The following is a 22195-nucleotide window of genomic DNA, read 5'->3' on the forward strand; positions in this document are numbered from 1 at the left end:
AATTTATCATAAAATTAGAGCAAATGTTTTTGTTTTTCATCTATTAGACAAAGTTTGTGTATGATGGTTTTAATGACTTCCCGTTTTTCCTAGAACAATATTTTAAACTAAGTTATTTCCCATCTAAATAACTGAAAACTACAAGCAAAATTATAGATAAAGAATATCATAATAAAGATTACAAGGAATAAACAAATTCCTGGCAAGGAATATCCCCACAATCAAAAGAGTTGCTCTGAATATATGGCTCTTTTCTCTTTATGCTTGAGAACTCCTTTGTAAGAGAAAAACAAAGAATCTATGTGAAGAAAATAACTAAATTTAACAGAAAGATAGAGAATAAACTGAAATAACTGCAGGTAAATAATATGGTCTCTGTTGAGAGGATAACTTTATTTAAAAGATGTTATTTTTTTTCTAAATTAATTTCTATTTTTTCTGATCTTCTTTCTACCACTTTCAACAATATTATTTTTTTAAACAAGGGGGAGAAAATTTAACCTTTTTGGTTTTATTTTTTCATTTATTTACTTATATTGAAGAACAGCTCTGGGTTTTTATTATTCAGACTAGCATGTAAGGAACACTTGCTTGTCCCTATACAGATCAATTCTTTTCACCAATGTCTTTCTTCTGAATTTTCATCTTAGTCAAGAAGATAGCAAAACTGTCATCCAGATAGTGAGCATTTGCTTACAAGAGGAGAAAGGGAAACACTGTGTTTTGTAATAAGTTTTCAATATGAATGAAATTTAATATTACTTTCCATTTGATAACTAAAGCTTGCCTATTTAATTGAGATTATCTGATTTAAAATATTTAGCATGTTGTATCACCAGAAGAAAAAAAAAGTAATAATCATGACTCCATTTCTAATAAAAGTTCATATATATGACTTCCACATATGTTAAGATTCATGAACCAAGAAGATACAACAAAACATATGTTCTTAAAATTTTTTATCAACAATTGAAATATTTTACTCATTCTTCAATTTTTTTAGAAGGAAAAGAAGCACCATGAGTGCTCTGGTGGTAGGTGCAATGTGGAAATAGCACTTAAAAGGGAAGATTCTATACTTCTGAAACACAAACAGGCTATAAACCAACACTGCCTCCATTTAAAAAAAAAATAGTCTTCATTGTATAAAATGTTATGTGGTTAACAAATGGAGGTGTTGAGGAGGAGATAAAAACTGTGGAAGAAATCAGATCTACAAAATCCAAGGGAAAGAAAAACAGGCTCTGGAATCATCATGATATTAATAATACCATGATATTTAACAAATGTTTTACTCTGAGTTATTTTATAATAGTCATTGTTTCAAAACTACAGTTCTCACATATAAATACAACCTTATTGACAAGAAATCAAGGCTCCTGTCTTTGGAATGACAAGCTTGTTCTTATCTTGTTATACTTTTCCAACGTGTATTTCTAAGTTTAAATTTTTTATGGCTAGTAATAAAAATTCTTTTGTGAAAGTTTCATTTAACAGGGGAGCTATTTGAGTGGGAAAGAAAAAATAGTTTCATTTAAATCTGTAGATTGAGCATGTCTTTGAGACTTTAATAGGAATAACAGTTATATTTAAAATATTTTGTCTTGAAAAAGCAAAATTTTTAGTGTTTAAAGATAGTCTCTTGCATGTGCTTGGTATTTTTGTGTACTTCACTTCAAAACATGCAGGTGCAATGTCATAATATCTGCAGATGTTGATTTCTGATTATAGAACTCGTATCTTCTGCAGAAGATGCTCTAATTTATATCTGCCATGGAAAATGAAGGACGCAACATATTTTGGATATGAATAAAGATAATTTACTAAAGGCCTTTTTTGATTACAGTCATCTTTCATAGGCTTCTAGTTCACTTATATTACATTAAATGTTTACTTAAACAAATATTTTGCTACTGGTAGAGGATATAGAAATGACTTACCTAATAGTTTATGATACTCTAAGGCAACTGTATGTAAGATCGATCAAAGTTAAGTATCCATCACTAGTATGGTATGGTAGGCTGAATAATGGACCCTGAAAGGTCCTAATGTCCTAAACCTATAAATTTGTTAGATGGGGAAATTGTCATTATTAAATGAAAGATTTTTAGATGGGGACATTATTCTGGATTATCTGGTCTCAATGTATTCAAGGGATACTCACAACAAGGTAAGAGCATCAAAGGCAGAAGGAGATGAGACAATAGAAGCAGAGTTGGATTGATGCACTCTGAAGATGGAGGAAGGGACCAAGAACCAAGGAATGCAGGTGGTCTGTACCAACCTAAAAAGATAAGAAAAGAGACTTTGGCCCTGTTCTTGCAAAAACAGGGAGGTTCCCCTCACCTAGGGAATCTATGTGTAGAACACTGTAAACCCCCTCTTTGGAAATGGGAAAGTGATCCTAAATTTGAGTCAGAGGCTAATACTTTGTCTTCCAATCTCTTCTAAGCAATAAAGGTGATACCCTTCTACCTAAGAGAGAGAGTCTTTACTAGGACCTCCAAAAGGAATGCAACACTTCAGACATATTTTTTTTAATTTTATATATTTTTACATCATTTTTCATTTTTGTACAATGTATGCATTTACATCTTGGTTATAGTCCCCATACAATTCCCACCACCCTTGTTTTGATCCTATTCAGACATATTTTATACTTAGGACTTCCAGAACTATAAGAGAATAAACCTGTGTTGCTTTAAGCTCTTAAATTTGTGACAATTTGCTACAGCAGCAATAGAAAACTAATATGTAGAACTTTAATGTACTCCATATTTTAAAAGTAACCAAAAAATGAAATTGAATTTTACTCCATACAATCATGTAAATTCATAGGAAAGGAAGTATGTTGCAACAGAAGGGGTATTGATTTAGTTTGAGACCCCTGAATTCAAAGTATTACTCTGCTACTTACTAGCTTTGTTTGACTGTAATCAAAATACTAAACATCTGAGTCTCAGTTTGCTTGTATATAAAATGAGAATAATACTATCATCACAAGATTACGGGTATAAATTAGCTTAATTAATATATAACTATATTGGGCCTCCATGGTGCGCAGACCTCTCCTGCCGCCCGCTGCTCCCCTCAGCAGTGTACTTTGGTCCTTCTGCCTGCTCTGCTCCCCACTCTGGCTCTGGTGAATTCTGTCACCCTCCCGTGCTTCTGACTGTACCTAGTGCTTGTATAAATAAATAAATAAATCTCTCTCTCTATATATATATATATATATATTAAACATTTTGCATTGAGATTATACTCCAATGCTGATGGAGGTCAGATACACCAAATGAAGATCATGCATACCCTGTTTAAAGCAGCCAGATGCCACTCAGCAAAAGCCAACAGCTGCCATGTGCAGGTGAGGATATTCTGCAGCCAGACATTCCATCTTCAGTCTAGATAGACTGCAAATACAAAATTTAATTTGAATCTCCCAATTTTGAATGTTGATTTTGATGTTTAAAATATTCCGGTTTTTTTTTTTTCAATCACAGTGAAATAAACTAAATTTTTGTCAAATTTAGCCCACATGACCATTTTGTGACCTTTAACCAACCAATGGTAACTACTCAATGTTATTAATGCCTATAAACATTGGCAGTCCCAAATAAGATTCTCACTCTGGCAATGTTTGTGGTTATCCTCCAGCTCTTACCTTTCTCTGCACTTGTGACCTCCAACCCAAAAGTGCAGTATCCTCCTGGGCATCTGGTACCAAGTAACTCTCCAAATCAAGGCCTCTATTTCAGATATAGCACATGTCAAGGATTGCAGAAGTGTCCCAGGCCTTGCCAGTTCCCCATCAGATCCAAACTGATCTAGCCTCATCTCAAGCAACTCTTAGTTGGGTAGAAATCCAGGCAACTCAAAACTATTCCAGCTAAAATTATTCTAAAAAAACAAAGTATATTATTGAAAAAAGAAAATAAGAAGTAAGGAGGGGAAGTGTTAGCTTATTTAGATAGGAAACTACTCTCTTCTGTCCTTGGCAGTAACAATTTGCTTATATAATTCAATTTATCCTGCATGGAATAGGAAAATAGCCAGACTATCTACTTAAATTTAATTTATAAGAATCAGTAAAGGCTTCCTATATTATATCCACCAGTTTGATTGACATGCATGGAAGGTTAAGGCTACTCTTAGTGTTATGGTACATTCCCATAGCTGTCAGTCCTATACATAAATCAAAGGATAAGGTGGGAATTAGATTTAAAAAAAAAGAATTAAGCCTTTAATCAAACTACTCAGGCATATGCCTCTGTTTCATCCAAAAAAGAAATAATCTTCTATGGTAGACAATTACAGAACTTAATAAGAAATACTTAGGGTGGGGCTTAAACAACAAACCTTTATTCCTCAGTTTTGGAGACCAAGAAGTCCAAGATTAAATTGACAGTAGAGTTAGTGTCTGGTGAGAGACTGCTTCCTGTTTAGGATTACCTCCTCACTCTTATGCCCACAATAAGAAATATTTTTAAATAATAACGGATATGATACTGAACAAAAGAAGAAATGAATAAACTTAGCATGTGAAGTCATCTTTTTTAGTCAAGAAAGATATATATGATGTGCTTTCCAGTTTGAAATGATGAAGTAAATTCCTAACCATGTTGGTTTGACAAAGGACAGAGACACAATCAGGGTACCTTCAGTGGAAATGGCTCATAGTAAGAAAACCTGTGGATAACGAACTGAAAAGCAGTTCAGAGGAGGGAGAGAAGTCTAGAAACTGCTTTCCCTGTCTCTTGCTCACAGTCAACAAGGCGATATTTCCTATGGCAGCCATGTTTCTCTCTGCATATCTACTCTGGACTGCTTTCACACACTCATCTACTCATTTCCCACTCCAAATTTCAGAGAGAGCAGGCTGACTGACTTAGATACCATTGTTCCCACCATCTGGGTTACCAGCCAGCTGTGGACCAGACACCTTCTTTAGGTCAGATGCCCAACTGTGTGCATAATCAGGAACCATCCCTGCTTATAATATAATAGACAGAGAGGTTGGGAGACAGTTGGAAGAAGTTATTACAGGTATAGAGAGCATATTCTATTTTATATATCAAATGGAAGAACAGACTCTGATTGATAGAATTCCTCAGTTTTCACCTGCCTTATTTTTAAAACTAAAAATTTAAGAGACTCTAACCAAAGTGGATAGGGTGAGTTTTTTCCTTTTTGGGAAAAAAATGCCATGTCCTTTTGTAGTTTGCATGATTTACATATATTTGCATAATTCCATTAAATCAAACTCTGTTTTTAGGTTTCTTTCTGCTAAAGAATACAGCTGATTTGTGGAAAACTGCATTCTGCATTCCTGATCTCTGAAACCCTCTTAAGAAAAATAGAAGCCCTTGCATGTCCCATATATCAGTGCTGTGTACACTTGAAAGAGTTAATATATATTTTTTACAAAAAAGGTAAATTACCCCAGACTGGCTTGTGGAACATTTTGTATTTATATTGCATTCTTCTCAAATGGAATCTTTATCTAATCCTCACAGAAATCCCCATGACAAAAGTATTTCTCATTTTATGGATGAGGAAACTGTTATAGAAAAGCGACTTATCCAGAGTCACCCAGAGAATTAGTGATGTAAGGATTAAAGCTCTCTATTCAGTACCCAGCACCAGTAACTCAACACATTCCTTAATACCTGTACATAAAATGCATTTTCTAGGTGAATTCATTCTAATAAAAAAGTCCCTGAAACCAAGCATGACATTGCCAGAGGACAGGATCCCTCTATCCTTCCACACTATTAGGACTATCTTAGATAGATCTGTATTCTGTTTCATATGCTGATTTTGTTCATTTCTTTATCTCAGATGATAGATCTTAAAATAAAAAAATCTGCTTATATATAAAAATTCCTTTAGTGCTTTAAGCACATTTAGTCTAACTAGCAGCCTCTAATCTCTGACCTGATACAAAGTCCCCTGCCTACCTCCCTTAGAGAAGGCTTTGCCTTCCACCCAAAAGCCCTCAGCAACAGGGCTTTACTTTCTTGCAAAAACTTATATTTCACTGTTAGACAAGTTGAACTGAAGGAATGTTTGAGATTTTGCTTGTTTTGTAAGTCTCACTGGTGGCTCTTCTTCTTTCTGGAATGTAAGAATAAATCTATTTTCTATGTAATTGTCCTTCAAAAAATTTAAAGTAGCTGTTCATTGACTACTTAATCTTTAATACTTTAACTAAAGAACTCAAGTCCCCTTAACTGTCCCTCATATGGCATAGTTTCCCAAACTCTCACCTACTCTGATTCCTTCTTTGGATTTACTATAAATTATATAAGTACTTCTTAATATAAGTTATTCCTGTTTTCTAATTTATGGTATTTTAGGGCACTCGTTCAGATCCATTTTATATGCATTATTGTCATGTTTGTTAACTTCCTTCACACCATTTGGCAATCTACAAAGATATAACAAAATTTCAAGTGTGACCAAAGTGTTACAATTCAAACTATTCTAAGAACATTAATATATTCAAATAGATTGGGTGCCATAATATAATTATTAATCATATACTTCTTAAAACTGTTGTTATTTTAACTCCAAACATTTGTCTATTGAGATGAAAATAGTAGATCATTTATGCATCTAATCAAAGTATTCAGACTTAGTCTTTATTAATTCACCTACCATCTAGCTACTCAAATATGATTGGTATCTAATAAGAGATTTGTTTTTGAGGCAGAGCCCACAATGTATTTGATATTTTAAGAGTTAGAAATTCAACTAAATGTTATCATCTCCTGCACCAACATTTCAAGCAATGAAAGCATTTTCATATCTCCTTTTTATATCTGTCCAAAAAATGAGTCAATTGAACCAACACTAATTTACAATTTCATTCCCAGATTGGGTTCTTTCTTTGAATTCTTCCTTTTCCAGCAATTATTTAATGCCACTGATAAAATATGGAAGGTTAATAGCTTTCTGCATCACTTGTTTCTTTACTTGAAGAGGGAAGCAGATGTTTCACACCTGCATGATTCTCCATGATGTGCTGCTACATGGAGGCCAGGCAGTTTGGAAGTGTTTTACAGAGGCCTGGAGATGCTGCCAGACTGCAGACAGCATCAGCCAGGTGTGTGGAGGGCAAACTCAATACTCATTCTTGCACATTCAATAAAAGCAACCATATCAGAACACTGATTCAAGATTTTACTATCTGCCATGGGCACATATTCCAGGGCAGAATTTGACCCAAGTGCACTGATGAGACCTGGCAGTTGCTACATGATGTATGAAGAGCAAAGTTGGCAGAAAGACTTAACACTGTTCATTTGCACAGCTACAAAAGAGGGGATCCTGCTCTCCATGTATAAAATGGGAAGAAGTGCAATGTGCAGTTGACAAAATTTCACCCAGATGCCAGAGCAAGAATGGCCATGTATTATGGACTTCTCTTTCATGATGAGGATGATGCAAACAATCTGACCATCTGTTCCTACAAACAAATAACATGCTGCTTGGCTAAAAGACACCCACAACTAACTAGAGTCAATGGAGATCCTTTGTTTTAAGTCCTCATGGGTATTTTTAAGGTTGCTGTTCTGCTTTGAATCTAAGAATGGGCAATAACTGGTTTCTCATCTTCATCAATAAGCTATGATTGAGGGTTTATTCTGTAATTTAAAGGCTTATTCACAAAGCAAATTAGTCTGTAATTAATTTCTAACCAGGCTACACTTGTCAAAATAGAAGCAGAGTCATTTCAGATGGGCTTGATAATGTCTCAAGAACACCCAGAAAAGTGTAAGGATCAACTAAAGTTATTCAGTCCAAATGAATAGTGATAAACAAAAAATCCTTAATAGAAGAAAAGAATCATTGCAGAAAAGTTGGTCATTTAACTGTTACTAGTAGAAAAGTAATACTGCAAGTGTGATAGATGTGCTCTAGTTTCAATGAGCAATGGAAGTGTGTGATGCATTTTATATTCACAGGCCTTTTTAAGAAATAATCAATAAAAGCTTCTTAAGAAATATTGCTTTACAAATTATCCTTGTTTCATATCCAGGTAGGTTTTTTTCTGATTCTTTAACACATATTTCATGCTCTATTTCAATCTTAATTTGCCTTTGGAGGCAGGTATCCCTAGAAAAATATATTTGCACAAAACTTGTTCATAGCTCTTTTTTGCTCCAGAGTCCTTGAGGACCTCATGTTAACCCTAGCTCCTCTCCAGGAGACTGTAAAACACAGTTTCAAGGGTTCCAATCCATGAATGCATTGGACATTTGTGGCCAGAAGTTAAGAACACTGCTTTAAATTGCCTTATGGTAATTACCTCAGTGTTTGCAGACAGAAAAAGGATTCGACTGTTGCTTTTTTAAGCAACAATATGTGGTAAAGTGTCAGAGATCAGAAAATGTAGTTTTTAATTGGAAAAAGAGAAATAGGAAAACTTGATCCTATCACATAGGGAAAAGGGAGCCTTATTTCTACCAAGTACCTTATAGTACAAAGTGACATATTGAAAGTGCATTATTTTCCCTCAAATCTGTTGGATACTGATAAACCTACTAAGTGCTCATATAGAAAAAGGACCCTATCTTTCAATTGCCAGTAAGTTTCCATATACATGGCAATATTTCACCTACAATATAATCACTTAGACACAAATTTCAGGGACATACATATAGCAAAGGTTCTTCATATCCCAAGTAAATTTGGCAGTCTGGAGGGGTTTCTATTTAAACATATGAAACATTGCTGTGTCCCCTATTTCCTAGCCAAAATTACTACAATACTATAGAATAAAAGTCAATAGAAAATGCACATGAAGAGAACTGTCTTGGGAAATCATGGACTTAAGCTTTCTGATTCATTAACATTTTGTAAAGATTATGTTTAATGAAGGAATGTTTTACACACTGTGTATGTTTTAAGGGTGTAGTTTTAAACCTCTACAAATGAATGTTGTAACACCATGCCCACCTCCAAAACTTCAATCCTCCTTCTCCATTATCCATTTTCCCCTTCTCTTCTTCACATTTCCTCATCCTCCTTCAGGTAACCTCAATTTTGCAGTCAAATTTCAAGAGTTTGTTTTCGTTCACTTCTGTCCGTTCCTTCCCTTTTTTCTTTATTTTCCATATATAGGCAAGTTATCTGTTATTTGTCTTTCTCCTGGTGGCTTGTTTCACTTGCATTATCCCCTTCAGTTCCATTCATGCTATCGCAGATGGCAGTATTTCATCTTTTCTATAGCTAAGTGGCATTCCATTGTGTATATGTACCATAGTTTCTTTATCCACTCTTGTGTTGTTGGGCACATAGGTTGTTTCCAAAAATTGGCTACTGTAAATAGTGCTGCAGTGAGCATAGGAGTACATATATTCCTTTGAATTAGTATTTTTACATTCTTTGGGTAGGTACCTAGAAGTAGAATTTTGGGATTATATGGTGTTTCTATTTTTAATATTTTGAGAAACTTCCATATTTTTCCCATAGGCTTTGCAGTAGCCTACATTCCTCCCAACATTGTACAAGAGTTCCAATCTCTCCACACTCTCACTAATATTTTTTTCTGGGCTTTTTGATATGGGTAATGCTCATTGTGATTTTGATTTGCCTTTCCCTGATGATAAGTGACAATGAGCATTATTTCATGTGCTTGTTGACCATCTGTGTGTCTTCTTTGCAAAGTGTCTATTTAGATCTTCTGCCCATTGTTCTGATTGGATTTTGGATACTATCCTCTTGCCAGATATAGAATGTGTAAAAAAAAAAAAAAAATTCTCCCATTCAATAGAATGTCTCTTTGTTTTCATGAGAGTTTCTTTTGCTGTGCAGAAGGTTTTTTTTTTTTAATTCAATGGAGTCCCATTTGTTTATTTCTGCTTTTATTTCTCTTATCATTATAGTTGAGTCCCCAAAGACATCATTGAAGCCAATGTCATGGAGTATTTTTTCCTTCTATGTATTTTATGGCTTCATCCAAGTCTTTGCTCTGCTTTGAATTAATTTTTCTGCAAGCAGTGAGATAGTGGTCTTGTTTCATTCTTTTGCATGTGGCTGTCTAAATTTCCCAACACCATTTGTTCACTAGACGTTCCTTAAACTTTTTAAAACTGTAAATAATGATTTAGTTTTATGATTCCTCTTACTCCTGAAATGTGTTCTTGAAAAGTTTAGTACACTGAAAGATTTTAGATAGTACATAAAATTTTCATATTAGGGACTTATACAGTGAAAACTTTTGTAAAGTGAGTGATCACCCTCTGATGTATCATTTTTGCAAATCCAGATTTTCAATACTGTATTGGTTTAAGCTTCATAGATTATAATATATTGCAATAAAATAAGATTAACGATTTGGGTTTGATTTCAATTTTCTAAGCAGGATATATCCAATTAAAAATAAATTAGAAATTGTGGCTTATGAATAACTGTGAAATTATGTTAATTGTCTTTTGTTGCTTCTATATTTCTTTTTATATTATGTAAATTATTTTCATTAAATTCTGTTCTATAATGCAAATATTTACTGGTGAATTAATTTTTCAATTAACATGATGTTAATTGGAAATTATATATGTAGACTTGAAGGGAAAAAATGATTTTTTAACTGAAAATGAAACTAGTACATATTGCTTTGCATTGTTTCTTAAAATATCAGTGATAAAGATTATCAAAACCAAAACAAAGATTTGATATCACAAAAATTAGAATGCAAAATTCTAAAATATCAATGTCATTATTGCTATTTTATTTTTATGAATTTTATAATGAATCGATTTCAGTCATAAGCTATGAAAACTTTAACAGAACCAAAAATGCCTTTTGAATGATGAACCCTTATTAATGTCAGCTTTGCTAATATTAAAGAGAAATAAAATATGTGATTTTTTTGTTACAAGTTTATTTTTCATTGACCTGCAGATATCTGCAGGTTAATGTACTCTGCATAAGATCCTACTTTACTTAACAGGACTCCAAGGGGAGGCCTTCCTGAGAATACCATTCAAGCAAAAATCAGCAACATCTCTTGCTCACATTGTCATATATTGCTCTATTAAGAGTGGTAAATGGTCTTCTATCTATATGTTGTTTCCTTTGTATAGATGAAATCCCCAAGAAAAATTCACTCAGCAATCTGACTGCAAACCATGACCCTCAGAATCTAATGGAATCAACTGGGACAGTGCCAGAGCAAAAGGAAATGGGAGCTGAGAATGAAGGCCTCATTAGGTAAGAATTCAATAAAATACAATATGTGTCAGAGATTCTGCTCTGTCTGCTCTGAAAAATGCAAACCCCTATTCGCCACTTGAATTAAGCAAAAGACAGGAGATGCAATAATCACATAACACAAGACAACTAGACCTAAGCTAAAAGGTCATTTATGTTTAGTTCATTATCCCTTACCATCAGTCATGCCACTAACCACAATCTCTAGGCAGCCATCTGCCTATAAGCCAAATACACCAACAAAAACGGCCTTCACACATCTGAGCCATTAATATCATCATGGAAACATCCTATGTATTTACTAACAGGAGTTTTAACAAGGAATTTACGAGAATATATGCATCTCCTCCTACTTCACAAAGAAATAGTGATTCTTTGTTGTTCCAGAAGATTATTATTCCTTTCATCTGCTAAAGAACATACACCATGATAACCAAGAGTAATTATGGAAATGGGTCACCTTTCAGCCACTTAAAGAACACAGTTTTATAGATACTTCCCCACAACATTATTTGAGATTTCACAAAAGTGATGGGGATTACAATGTGAGTCAGTGAATCCACAATAAAGTCCAACTAGGAGCTCCATTTTGCCACTACTTGGCATGTTATTATGTGTCTGCTGATCCAATTTGAATAGCCCAATGTAATTTCAGTGACTTTGTGAAATAATAAAAGCATCCTCTTATACCTTAACAAGCAAGTAGAATTGCTATTTTAAAAGAAGTAGAAGTATCTATTCCTCCCCCAAGCTTCCAGGCCCTCTTCTCTCTGAGCATTTCATCCGGTGTTTTAAACCATGTGCTACCAGTAGAAAGAAGGGTGTTTATCCAAGATCCACTATACTGCAGATTGAACAATAAACATTAAAAAGAGCACATTTTCAGTAAACAAAAATTTGACTGTATGTGAAAATCAACAAAAGCTCACTCTAACACACACACACACACAAAAGTATGGTTTGACAAAAATTAAACCTGACATTTTGGGCAGAAAGAAAATATTTAAAGGGAGGGGGAATACTAGAATCTTACAAATAGGGTAAGTAGTTATTTATATTATTTCTATAAAAATTTGGTATTTACAAAATGATATTCAGTCCTGTTATTTGGATCATTAATATCTTTACTCCATATATAAGCAGCCAAGGCACAAAGAGGTTAATTAGTTACCCTGTAGTTATTATGTCAGCTCAGCCAAGATTACACTGCAAAAGACTCAAATTCCTAAGTGGAAATTTTTCCTCCCTCCCACTAAAGCACTTACATTTAATCAACAGCTTAACCTTCTAAACAAATTGCTTTTATGGCATTTATTCTACTATATCTTAATTTTTTGTAATAACCAATAGTTATAGAAATATTTTCAAATAACTGAAAAAGAAGTCATAACAAAGATTTTTAGGGACATAATCTTTTTTTTTTTTTTAAGATTTATTTATTCATACAAACACTGGGTACAGTCAGAAGCGTGGGAGGGTAAGAGAATTCACGAGAGGTAGAGCGGGAAACAGAACAGGCAGACCGACGAAACACACTGCTGAGGGGAGCAGCGGGCAGCAGGAGAGGTCTGCGTGCCATGTGGGACCCTTGCCAGAGACCGGGGATAGAACCGGCGCTGCAGAAGCTGCGGGTTTGCAGTCCAGCGCTTAACCGCTGCGCCACCAGGGGAGGCCTGTGATATAATCTTCTTAACCCATTTCCATTCCTTAGTACTCTAACTCACCTGAATTATAAAAATTAAAGCCTATCAATTAATTAATTAATCAGTATAGCTCAAAATCACAAAACTCCTTGACATGACATTTAAGGCCTATCTGCTGTTTCCCATCTGTTTTTACTTTGTCCTCTGCCCTACTTTCCCATCTCTCCATTCCTACCATACCAAGCTTATTTTAGTCTCTATACCAGTGAATTGATTTTGCTCTGAAAATAATAATTATTCTTTTTGCAACCTAGACAGCAAAATGGCTTGAGAATTATTGACAAACCTACTAGGCCCAAGTAGTTGTTTTGTTATTATATGAGTGGCCACACTTCTCAGGATTCAGTGAAAACTAACTGTACCGAAGGAGCAACTTAAAAGGGTTAATGGAAGTCCATCATCACTTTTGACTAATATTAATGGAAACTCTAATGTTCCAGTACCATGAAAGACTTACTGTTTTAATTTCATGTACATCAGTGGTCACATCTAGAATCCTAGAGAGCAGAATTTTTATATATCACTAAAGAAATATCAAAGACAAAATAAATTCCTGTTAGCAGTGCTATTTTACAGTGCTGTCAATGAGTAAAGATCATTTTGGTATCTGTCATTAATGAAAATCAACAACTTTAATCTTGGGCTTAATTCTTAATGCTAGAAAAGCATTAAGGATTTGATTGATTGTAGACACAAAATATAGATATTGTGTATAACAATCACTTTAATTTTTTGAATATGGAAAAATTTAGATTATTAATAAATAAAATTTTAAATTGGGTTTCTTATTCTAAGTGTATTTATCCTCTGGTCTAAGCCCCAGGCTGATAATGGATTATGTGTCTAGGCTAATCAATAAGTATTGAGGGGAATACATGTAGTGGATTTTGCTGTCTCTGTGAGAAGTATAGTTTTATATCACTAATTATGCTTATAATTTCTGTCCATTTAGAAGATGGGCAGGGGTGGATACTAAGAGTACCAATAACAAACATACATATACACATATGTGTACATACAGAGATATAAGATTTATTATAAAGAATTTGATAAGGAAGATTTCTTTTTTTACTTATTTTTTATATCACTGTTCATTTTTAAACAATATTTGCTCCCCCCAGGTGTCTAATTTCCTTCCCCAATGCACCCATGCACCATCCCCACAGACCCCTGTACTCCTACCTCCATCCCTCTGATCCCTCTCCCTCCTCCTCCCCTGCAGGAGTTCTCTGATTTATAATTGTCTGTTTTCGTTTTGTTATATTTTGTACTGTTATTATTTTTTTAAACTGATGTCTTACTTGGTTCCCCTAAATTCCTCTGATAAGGAAGATTTCTTATGAAGAATTAGTTCACATGATCTCGGAGTCTGAGACATCCCAAGATTCCAGTCAGTGAGTTGGAGACCCAGGGTAGGTATGGTTTTGCTCCAATCTGAGTCCAAAGGCCTGAGAACAGAATTTGTTCTGTAGTTCCAGTCTGAAAGAGGGGAGACTGTGACCCAAGAAGAATCGATGTTTCAGGTATGTCCCAAAGCAGGAAAAGATTATGTTCCAGCTCAGTCAAGCGGGAGAGAAGTGTCAGCTTTTTTGTTCTATTCAGTCTTCAACTAATAAGATGAGTCACCTACATCAAGAGCATAATCTGTTTTATTCACTCTACAGATTCAAATGGTAGTATCACCCAAAACACCCTCACAAATGCAACCAAAAAACATTCAGCCAAATAGCTGGGCACCCTCTGACCCAGTCAAGTTGACAGATAAGATTAACCATCTTATCATTTGGACTATTTACATAGGAAATTAAAATAGTACAAACTATTGTTTACTGGTGCTAAAATGCAGTCTTTTCTCAACATTTCAAACTGTCCCCCAACCTTTCATGAAATAATGTCCTCTCAAAATTCATATGTTGAAGCCCTATCCCCCAAAGTGATGATATTAAAGGATGGAACTTTTAAGAGGTATTTAGATCAGAAGGATCAAGCCCACACAAATAGAAGTAGTGACCTTATAAAAGGAACCATAGAAAGCCCATTTGACCACTTTCCACAATGCCTGCAAACAAGAAGAGGGCTCTCTCCAGAACCCAACTATACCGGCACACTGATATCAGACTTCCAAACTCCAGAACTGTGAGAAAAATATTTCCCTCGTCTATATGCCTCCCCTTCTATAACACTTTGTCAGTCTGAATTGAGACACTCAGCTCAGTCCCAAAACCCTTTAAGATAGAACACCTGTACTTTGAGCATATACATAATGACCTTCATCTTGCCATAGGACAGAATGTCTAAGGATAACTCTTTACAAAGTTGGGTATGCTGTTTATAAAATATGTCTTTGTCTCAAATATTGTTTGGTAAGGATAAGAGTGTGGATATATATTTAAGTCAGATTCACCTATTATGACTATTTTTATGACCACAAAAAGAAGTGAATAAAGTTTAGATTATTATGAGATATGAATTTCATAAAACAACTTTTTTATTTGATTTGATTTTTTAATCCAAACCTCAATAAGATTCTAAATAGAGTGTAAAACTAATTTTCTAGCCATGGTAATAATATTTATCTTGAATACAAATCAGCCCTAGAGGAGATTTTTTTCCTAAGATATTCAAGTATTGCGTGTTCACATTTCCAACTGGAATCTATTTGTAATAAACTAGCCTACTTCCTTTATTCTTTCTTTTCATATCCTTTCACAACATTTTCTAAATTGCCTATGCATCAAAAAGAAATTCTTTGCAAATCTTCCCCCCAAGAAAAGCAAGCAATTCATTATCTTGTCAAATGAATCACTTCGCTTCTAAAAGACATGGGGTCCACCCTTGGAAAGTCCCATTGGTGCCATTTGTCTATTACCAAGAAAAACAGCCTGTTTCTGGCATTCCATCTCAGCACATTCTTATTTTTTTATATAAAAAAGTATATTTTGATGGACACTAATGAATAGCAAGAAAAGAAGATGTGTTTTGCCTGGAAACGTCAAATAGCTGTGTCTGGAAAAAGAGACAGAATTGAAGGCTGAAAGGTTAAGTGGCCAAATGATGAACATGCAAGTGAGTGAAACGTTTAGTGCCCATGACCGGAGTACACTGAGGACTGACTTTTACAGTATAGTATATGTTGTATGGCTCTACGTCTCCATTGCTACTCATAATGACAAGAAGGAAGGTTATTTCTATGAATAGTCTTCTTTGTTCATAGTAGCAATCAGTCTCTATTTGGGGTAGTTTTAAAATAGGCAATCATTTCACAGCAGGAACAATGATAGCAGAATAGAATTCAGAATCTTATCAGCACTCATAAATACATTTATTGTCTTGTCGCTAGAAGAAGCAAGAATCACTCCAGTAAAGATGCTTAAAAATCCATGTCACTTTATAGTTGAAATACAAAAGGTATGTCAGCCCTCAAGTTTACAAATATAAGATAAAGTTTATAAGTCAATAATTTATAAGCTTATAAAAAAATAGGAAGTCAGCTACACATTTTCCTGTACTGTGGAATGCTTAATAAGATTAATGCACTATTTCTTTTAGCCCCAAATTAAAATATCCCCCAATGGAGAGCAATGTTTTTATAATTAGGCATCACAAACACTTTTAACAACAGATTGGCAATTATTTTAAAATAATGATTGCTAACTTCTATTTCTAGTAATGTGGCAGACTAAACATTTGTAGAAAATTCTTTGGTGAGAACATAATTTAAAATGCTACATAAAATATAAAACCTGCATTTGAATGTGCCAGAGTTGGTGAAAATAAATTCTGGTTTTAGAAAGCTTCAAGAACTGGTGTTTACTCTGAGGATCCATTCCAAAATTATGGCCTAAACCTGAGCTAAAACATCACCAATGAGACAATAACTGGGATTAAACTGGGTAAATGAACTGGATGGAGACTCCTCTATAAAACTGAGTTTCCCTACAGCAACCCATTGGAAAGTAAACCATCCCCCAGATAGAAATAATGGGAATAATACTTATCTTTATTTTGACTCTGTGGGAAAAAGGAAAAGAAATTTGAAAAGGGGGAAAGAAGAGGAAAGGAAGGGAGAACGGAAGGAAAAGAATATGAAAGGAGAGAAGCGGCAAAGGCAGGCAAGAAAAGGAATTCTTAACCATGAACCAATATTCAAATAGATATGGAACTAGAATTCTTATGACATCCGTAGTTTGAAAAAAAAGTGAGACTAAAAAGGTCTTTAAAATACTTCAATTTGACAACCTAAGTGCTCACTGACATTTGAGTGGAAAAAAATGATGTGGTATATATACAAATGGAATACCATTGGTTATACAAAAAAAACAAAAAAAGATGAAATTTTGTCACTTGAAACAGTATGGATGAAACTAGAGGGGATCGTGATAAACAAAATAAGTGAAAAGGGAAAAGGCAAATCCCAGTTATTGGTTTCACTCATGTAGAATATAAAGAGTCAAAATAAGGGGGGGGGGTGCAATTGTATGGGGAATATAACCAAAATGAAAATGCATTCATTGTGCAAAGATGAAAAATGATGTAAGAATTATATAAAATAAAATATTTAAAAAAAAGAAACAAAACAAAGGGACAAAATAGATACTATAAATCCAATTGCATAACTGAAGCTTCCAGAAAGATAGATTGGGGAGTAGGGAGCAGAGTAGGGAAAAGCTCGATGGACTACGTTGCCCTATAGTGGAAGATTATTGGTACTTTGGTAGTGTGTATAGTGTGGTAACATACATTTGAAGGAGTGTGCATTCTCTGTATATTTTGGATATTAACCCCTCGTTAAACATAAATGTGCAAATACCTTCTCCTATTCAGTAAGACCTTGTTTTCTCCAAGATTCTTTTTCTGTGCAAAGCTTTCTAGTTTGATCTAGTACCATTTATTTATCTTTGCTTTTGTTTCCCTTGCCATTGGAGTGGAGTCCCCAAATATATCTATAAGGTTGATGTCAACGAGCATATTGCCTTTGTTTATTTACACATTTTTTATGGTTTTATGGTTTATGTCTTACATCCAAGTCTTTAGTCAAAATTTATTAATTTGCATATATTGTTAGATAGTGGTCCAACTGCACTCTTTTCCATGTGAATGTCCATTTTTCCCAGCACCATTTATTGAAGAGACTCTTCTTATTTTATTCTAAGTTCTTGCTCCTTTGTCATAAAATAGTTGTTCACATGTGTATGGTTTCATTTCTGGCTCAATTCTGTTTCATTGAACTGTATGTCTATTTTAATTCCAATACCAAACTATCTTAATTACTACCAATTTTTAGTATAATTTGAAGTTGGAGGGTGTTATGCCTCCATTTTTGGTCTTTATTCTCAGGAGTGTTTTTGAAATTCAGAGTCCTTTGTAGTTCCAAGTAAATTTATTAATTTCTTGTTTTAGTTTCTCTATTTATTTGGCATTTTTATGGGGATTGTATTAAAACTGCATATCACTGTAGGTCATACAGCCATTTTCATGACGTTGAGCGTCCAATATATGAGCACAGAAATACCTTTACATCTCTTTGTGTTCTCTATTGCTTTTAATGATGTCTAATAGTTTTCCTTGTACACGTCTTCAATTTTGTTGATTAAATTTATTTAGAGGTACTTAATTTTTTATGTAATTGTAAATGGATTGTTTTCTTGATATCTATTTCTGATAGGTAATTATTTGCATATAGAAATACAACAGATTTTTGTGTATTGACTTGACACTTTACTGTATTCATTTATCATTTATAAGAGCTTTTTCTAAAATATTTTTCTAAAATATTTGAAATAGTAGTAATTTTACGTCTTCCTTAAGGATTTGTCTTCCTGAGTTTTCCTTCTATCTCTTTGTTTCTTTATTATAGCATATATTATTATATATATTATAATATATATATTATTATTATAGCATATATTCTTTATTATTCTATATTAACTCTATCTGATAGTAAGATATAATCTTTATATAATCTTTATATATTATAGTGAGTTATAATTTTCTCTGTATTTGTGGCTGGATTTTGGAGAGTCGTGCTCTCCTTGTGATGTCATATTTCTTTGACATGTCAAGTTGCTACATGTTATATTTTTTGTCTAGTTTGCTGCTTTAAATTTCCCAGTTTGTATTAAATATATGGATAAGCAACTTAGAGATCTGAACTTCTCTTACTTTTCCCGTTTAGTGCTACTGTGGCTTTACTTGATTTGATTTTTTATTTTGCCTCTGCTGGCTTCTATAGGAACTGAGGTCTATATTTGCAGTTGCTGTGTCAGTGCAGAAAGGGAGGGGCATGGGTGATCCAGCAGTTGTCACAATCTACAGGGCACAGTGAGGTTCATGTGTGTGACACCACAAAACTGCTCTCATGGCCCCAGACCTAAGACCAGACATTCTGTTTGCTACCAGTTTCCCTCCTGTTGAATGTCAGACATTCCTCTTAGAAATGAAGCAGGAACCTTCTCTATCACCATCTTAGTGATGTCATTTTTGTGCATGTTAATTAATAATTTTGTTGCATTTCCTTCCAGTATTAGTTGTTTTTTTTTAATATTTAGTATTTTGGTTTATATTATAGTTTTTTAAATATTTTCTTCTAGAAATTTTAAATGTTCAATAAGCAATCTTCCAGGTAAGTAGAAGTTGTGTAGCCAATCTCTTTAATGCTTTCATAATAGTCCAAATATGCATCTATATCAAGAGTATAGAAAAGGGATTTGGTTAACTCTATTTGAAAGGTAATTATTGGAGGCTGGAAGATCTGGTTAATATAGGTAAAATGAAAGCTCTCCATTTTGAAACAATGGGTGACTCACTATATTTCTTAAAATCTTTAACCCCTCTCAAGTGGAAATGATCGGCCTGCCTAGAATAGGCATCAGAGACAAGAGTATGATGAGACAAATGAGTAGGGATGGGAAAGAAAGATACCTCCTTTCCTGATGACAGTAACAGACAAAAGAATTAAGTCATTTAGGAAAGAAAAGAAATATATTTCCGCCCAGGAAGAGACAATTTCAGGCATAGGAAATTACAAAACCAGCATATTGAATTGCAGCATATAGATTTTCATGAATCTAGCGAAATGCTATGCAGATAATTTGAAAGAAGAAACCCTGTAAGTAACCTCAGAGTAAGTTGACCTATGAGGGTCAGGATGGAGAGTGGAAATTTATCAGATATCCATACACTCTCTTCTCTGTTTTTTGAGCAAAAAGGGGACTAGAATGTTTAGACAAACTAGAAAATAAACGTATGGGGAATTACTCACTTGCTAGAGTGAAGCAATTGCCATAAGGGTTGACAATTTTATCTCAAATGTTTCACACAGGGTTTGGCACTTATTATACACAATCAAAGATAAGCAACCACTTTGTGAATAAAATATTATATATTTTATTGTGTTCCATGTAGATCTTAAAATGGAATCACAAAATGAAATACATACATATATTTTGAGTTTCTGATAGAAATGCAATGAGAATAGTCTTGGGCTTAAATATTGTTCTCATGTGGGAACCTTTTCGAACATGACTGTTTCCACTAGTCATTTAATGTCTTGACAGTTCTTCCATTATATGGAAGATAAAATTTTCATTTATTGTTACCCTCTTCCAGTATTCCATGATAACTGGAAAGCTTGTATAATGTGATAAAATTGAGAGTTTAAATGTCTAGTAGTTCCATGCGAATAAATTTCACCTTTATTATGCTGAGAAAAGTTGTAGTTAGCAACTAGTTTATAAGCCAACAATGGGCTAGTTAAATTGCTTCAACCCTACCTAATGATTAATTTCATTATAATTGTTCATCTGGAACTGTTCACAGTGGATGCCTTATATAGGCTCCCAGCTGAGAGAAGCAGGACTATTTGAGCCCAGCCATACATTGCTAATCGTAAGACATTGAAAAACAGTAGAGTAACAACTGTGCTCTTAGGGAAATGCAGCAAAGAGACGACTTGATAAAAACAGGAGCAATTAGAAGAGACATTCCCGAACTTGGATATGACATTGAACATGGCAAAAAAAGAGAAGCTTCAAATGTTTCCATCACCAAGTGTACCACTTGTCTGTGTCTATACCTTTTTTTTTTTAAGATTTATTTATTCAAGAACTGGTGTACAGGCCAGAGGCACGGGAGAGTGAGAGGATTCACCAGAGACAGATTGGGGAACAGAACAGGCAGACAGACCGAAAACACTGCTGAGGGGAGCAGCCGGCAAGACAGGAGAGGTCTGCTGGACCATGTGGGTATCTCCGGACAGCTTCACAGTGCTGCGCTCAACCCGCTGCGCCATCAGGGAGGCCCTGTGTCTATACCCATTTAATCAGCCTTTATTCCTACAATATGGGTTGAACCTATTGTGTCTAAAGCCTACTTTCTCACTGTTGTGCTCATCCCCTCTCACCTAATCACTGACTTCACGTGTTCCTTTTCTCCGCTGCAACATTTAAATTTTTCTCTCTGTCGGATCTTTTCTATAGGCATGAAACTATCCTATTGCATTTCTCACATTTAAACAACAGCAGCAAGACATCTCCCTTAGTTCCACATAAATTGCCAGCCATTATCTCATTTTTATGCTCCCTTTTATAACATATTTTATATATAACATTATATAGATAACATTTTATATATATTTAACATATCTAACATATTTTATAATTTCACCTCAAATGGATATTCAATTTTTGTTCTCTTTATATGTTGTCCTAAACCTGTTTCAGCCAGGATTTTATCCCTTCATTCCACCAGTTTGTAGCTACTTTTATAAAAACTTTTGTTGGTTTTGTGTACTTTTTCCAAAGTCAACAATGCCTCTACCATGCAGAGCACATGGACAATCCTCAGTTCTGATTTTTTTCCACCTCTCAGCAGCAATCAACAGTTGATCCCCCACTTCCTCTTTGAACAATATTTTCATGTGGCTTCCCAGATACTACTCTATCTGATTCATGACCTAACTCACTAGCCACTCTTCCTAGATGTTTATTGGTTTCTTTTCATCTCCCAGCTTCTAAACTTTGACAGGCCCAAATACAATCTTCAGACCCCTTTTCTACCTACATTCTCTTAGCACATGCTTTTATCCAGTCTTATGACTTTAAGCAATATTGACACCCTGATGACTCCCAAATTTATATCTCCAGTCCAGATGTCTTCCAGAATACCAACTTAAATTATTAATCATGTACTTAGTATCGCCTCTTAGGGCTTTCTTAGACATGTCAAAATATATACATCCAAAATCAACTCTTAATGTGCCTCACATACTCCAAATA

The 22195-nt window shown here is 34.3% G+C and overlaps 1 protein-coding gene across 2 annotated transcripts in view; it reads left to right on the forward strand.

Moving 5' to 3' along the window:
* CNGB3 (cyclic nucleotide gated channel subunit beta 3) overlaps positions 1 to 22195 on the forward strand; it is a 206322-nt gene that overhangs the window by 88771 nt on the left and 95356 nt on the right. For both annotated transcript variants that reach the window (XM_054692121.1, XM_054692120.1), the window contains one exon: positions 11091 to 11217. In XM_054692121.1, the coding sequence (XP_054548096.1) occupies positions 11091 to 11217 (127 nt within the window). The remainder of the gene's footprint in view (positions 1 to 11090; positions 11218 to 22195) is intronic.

This window comes from Talpa occidentalis, unplaced genomic scaffold (genome assembly GCF_014898055.3).
Source record: "Talpa occidentalis isolate TD23 unplaced genomic scaffold, MPIMG_talOcc4v2.1, whole genome shotgun sequence".
Taxonomy (NCBI): Eukaryota; Metazoa; Chordata; class Mammalia; order Eulipotyphla; family Talpidae; genus Talpa; species Talpa occidentalis.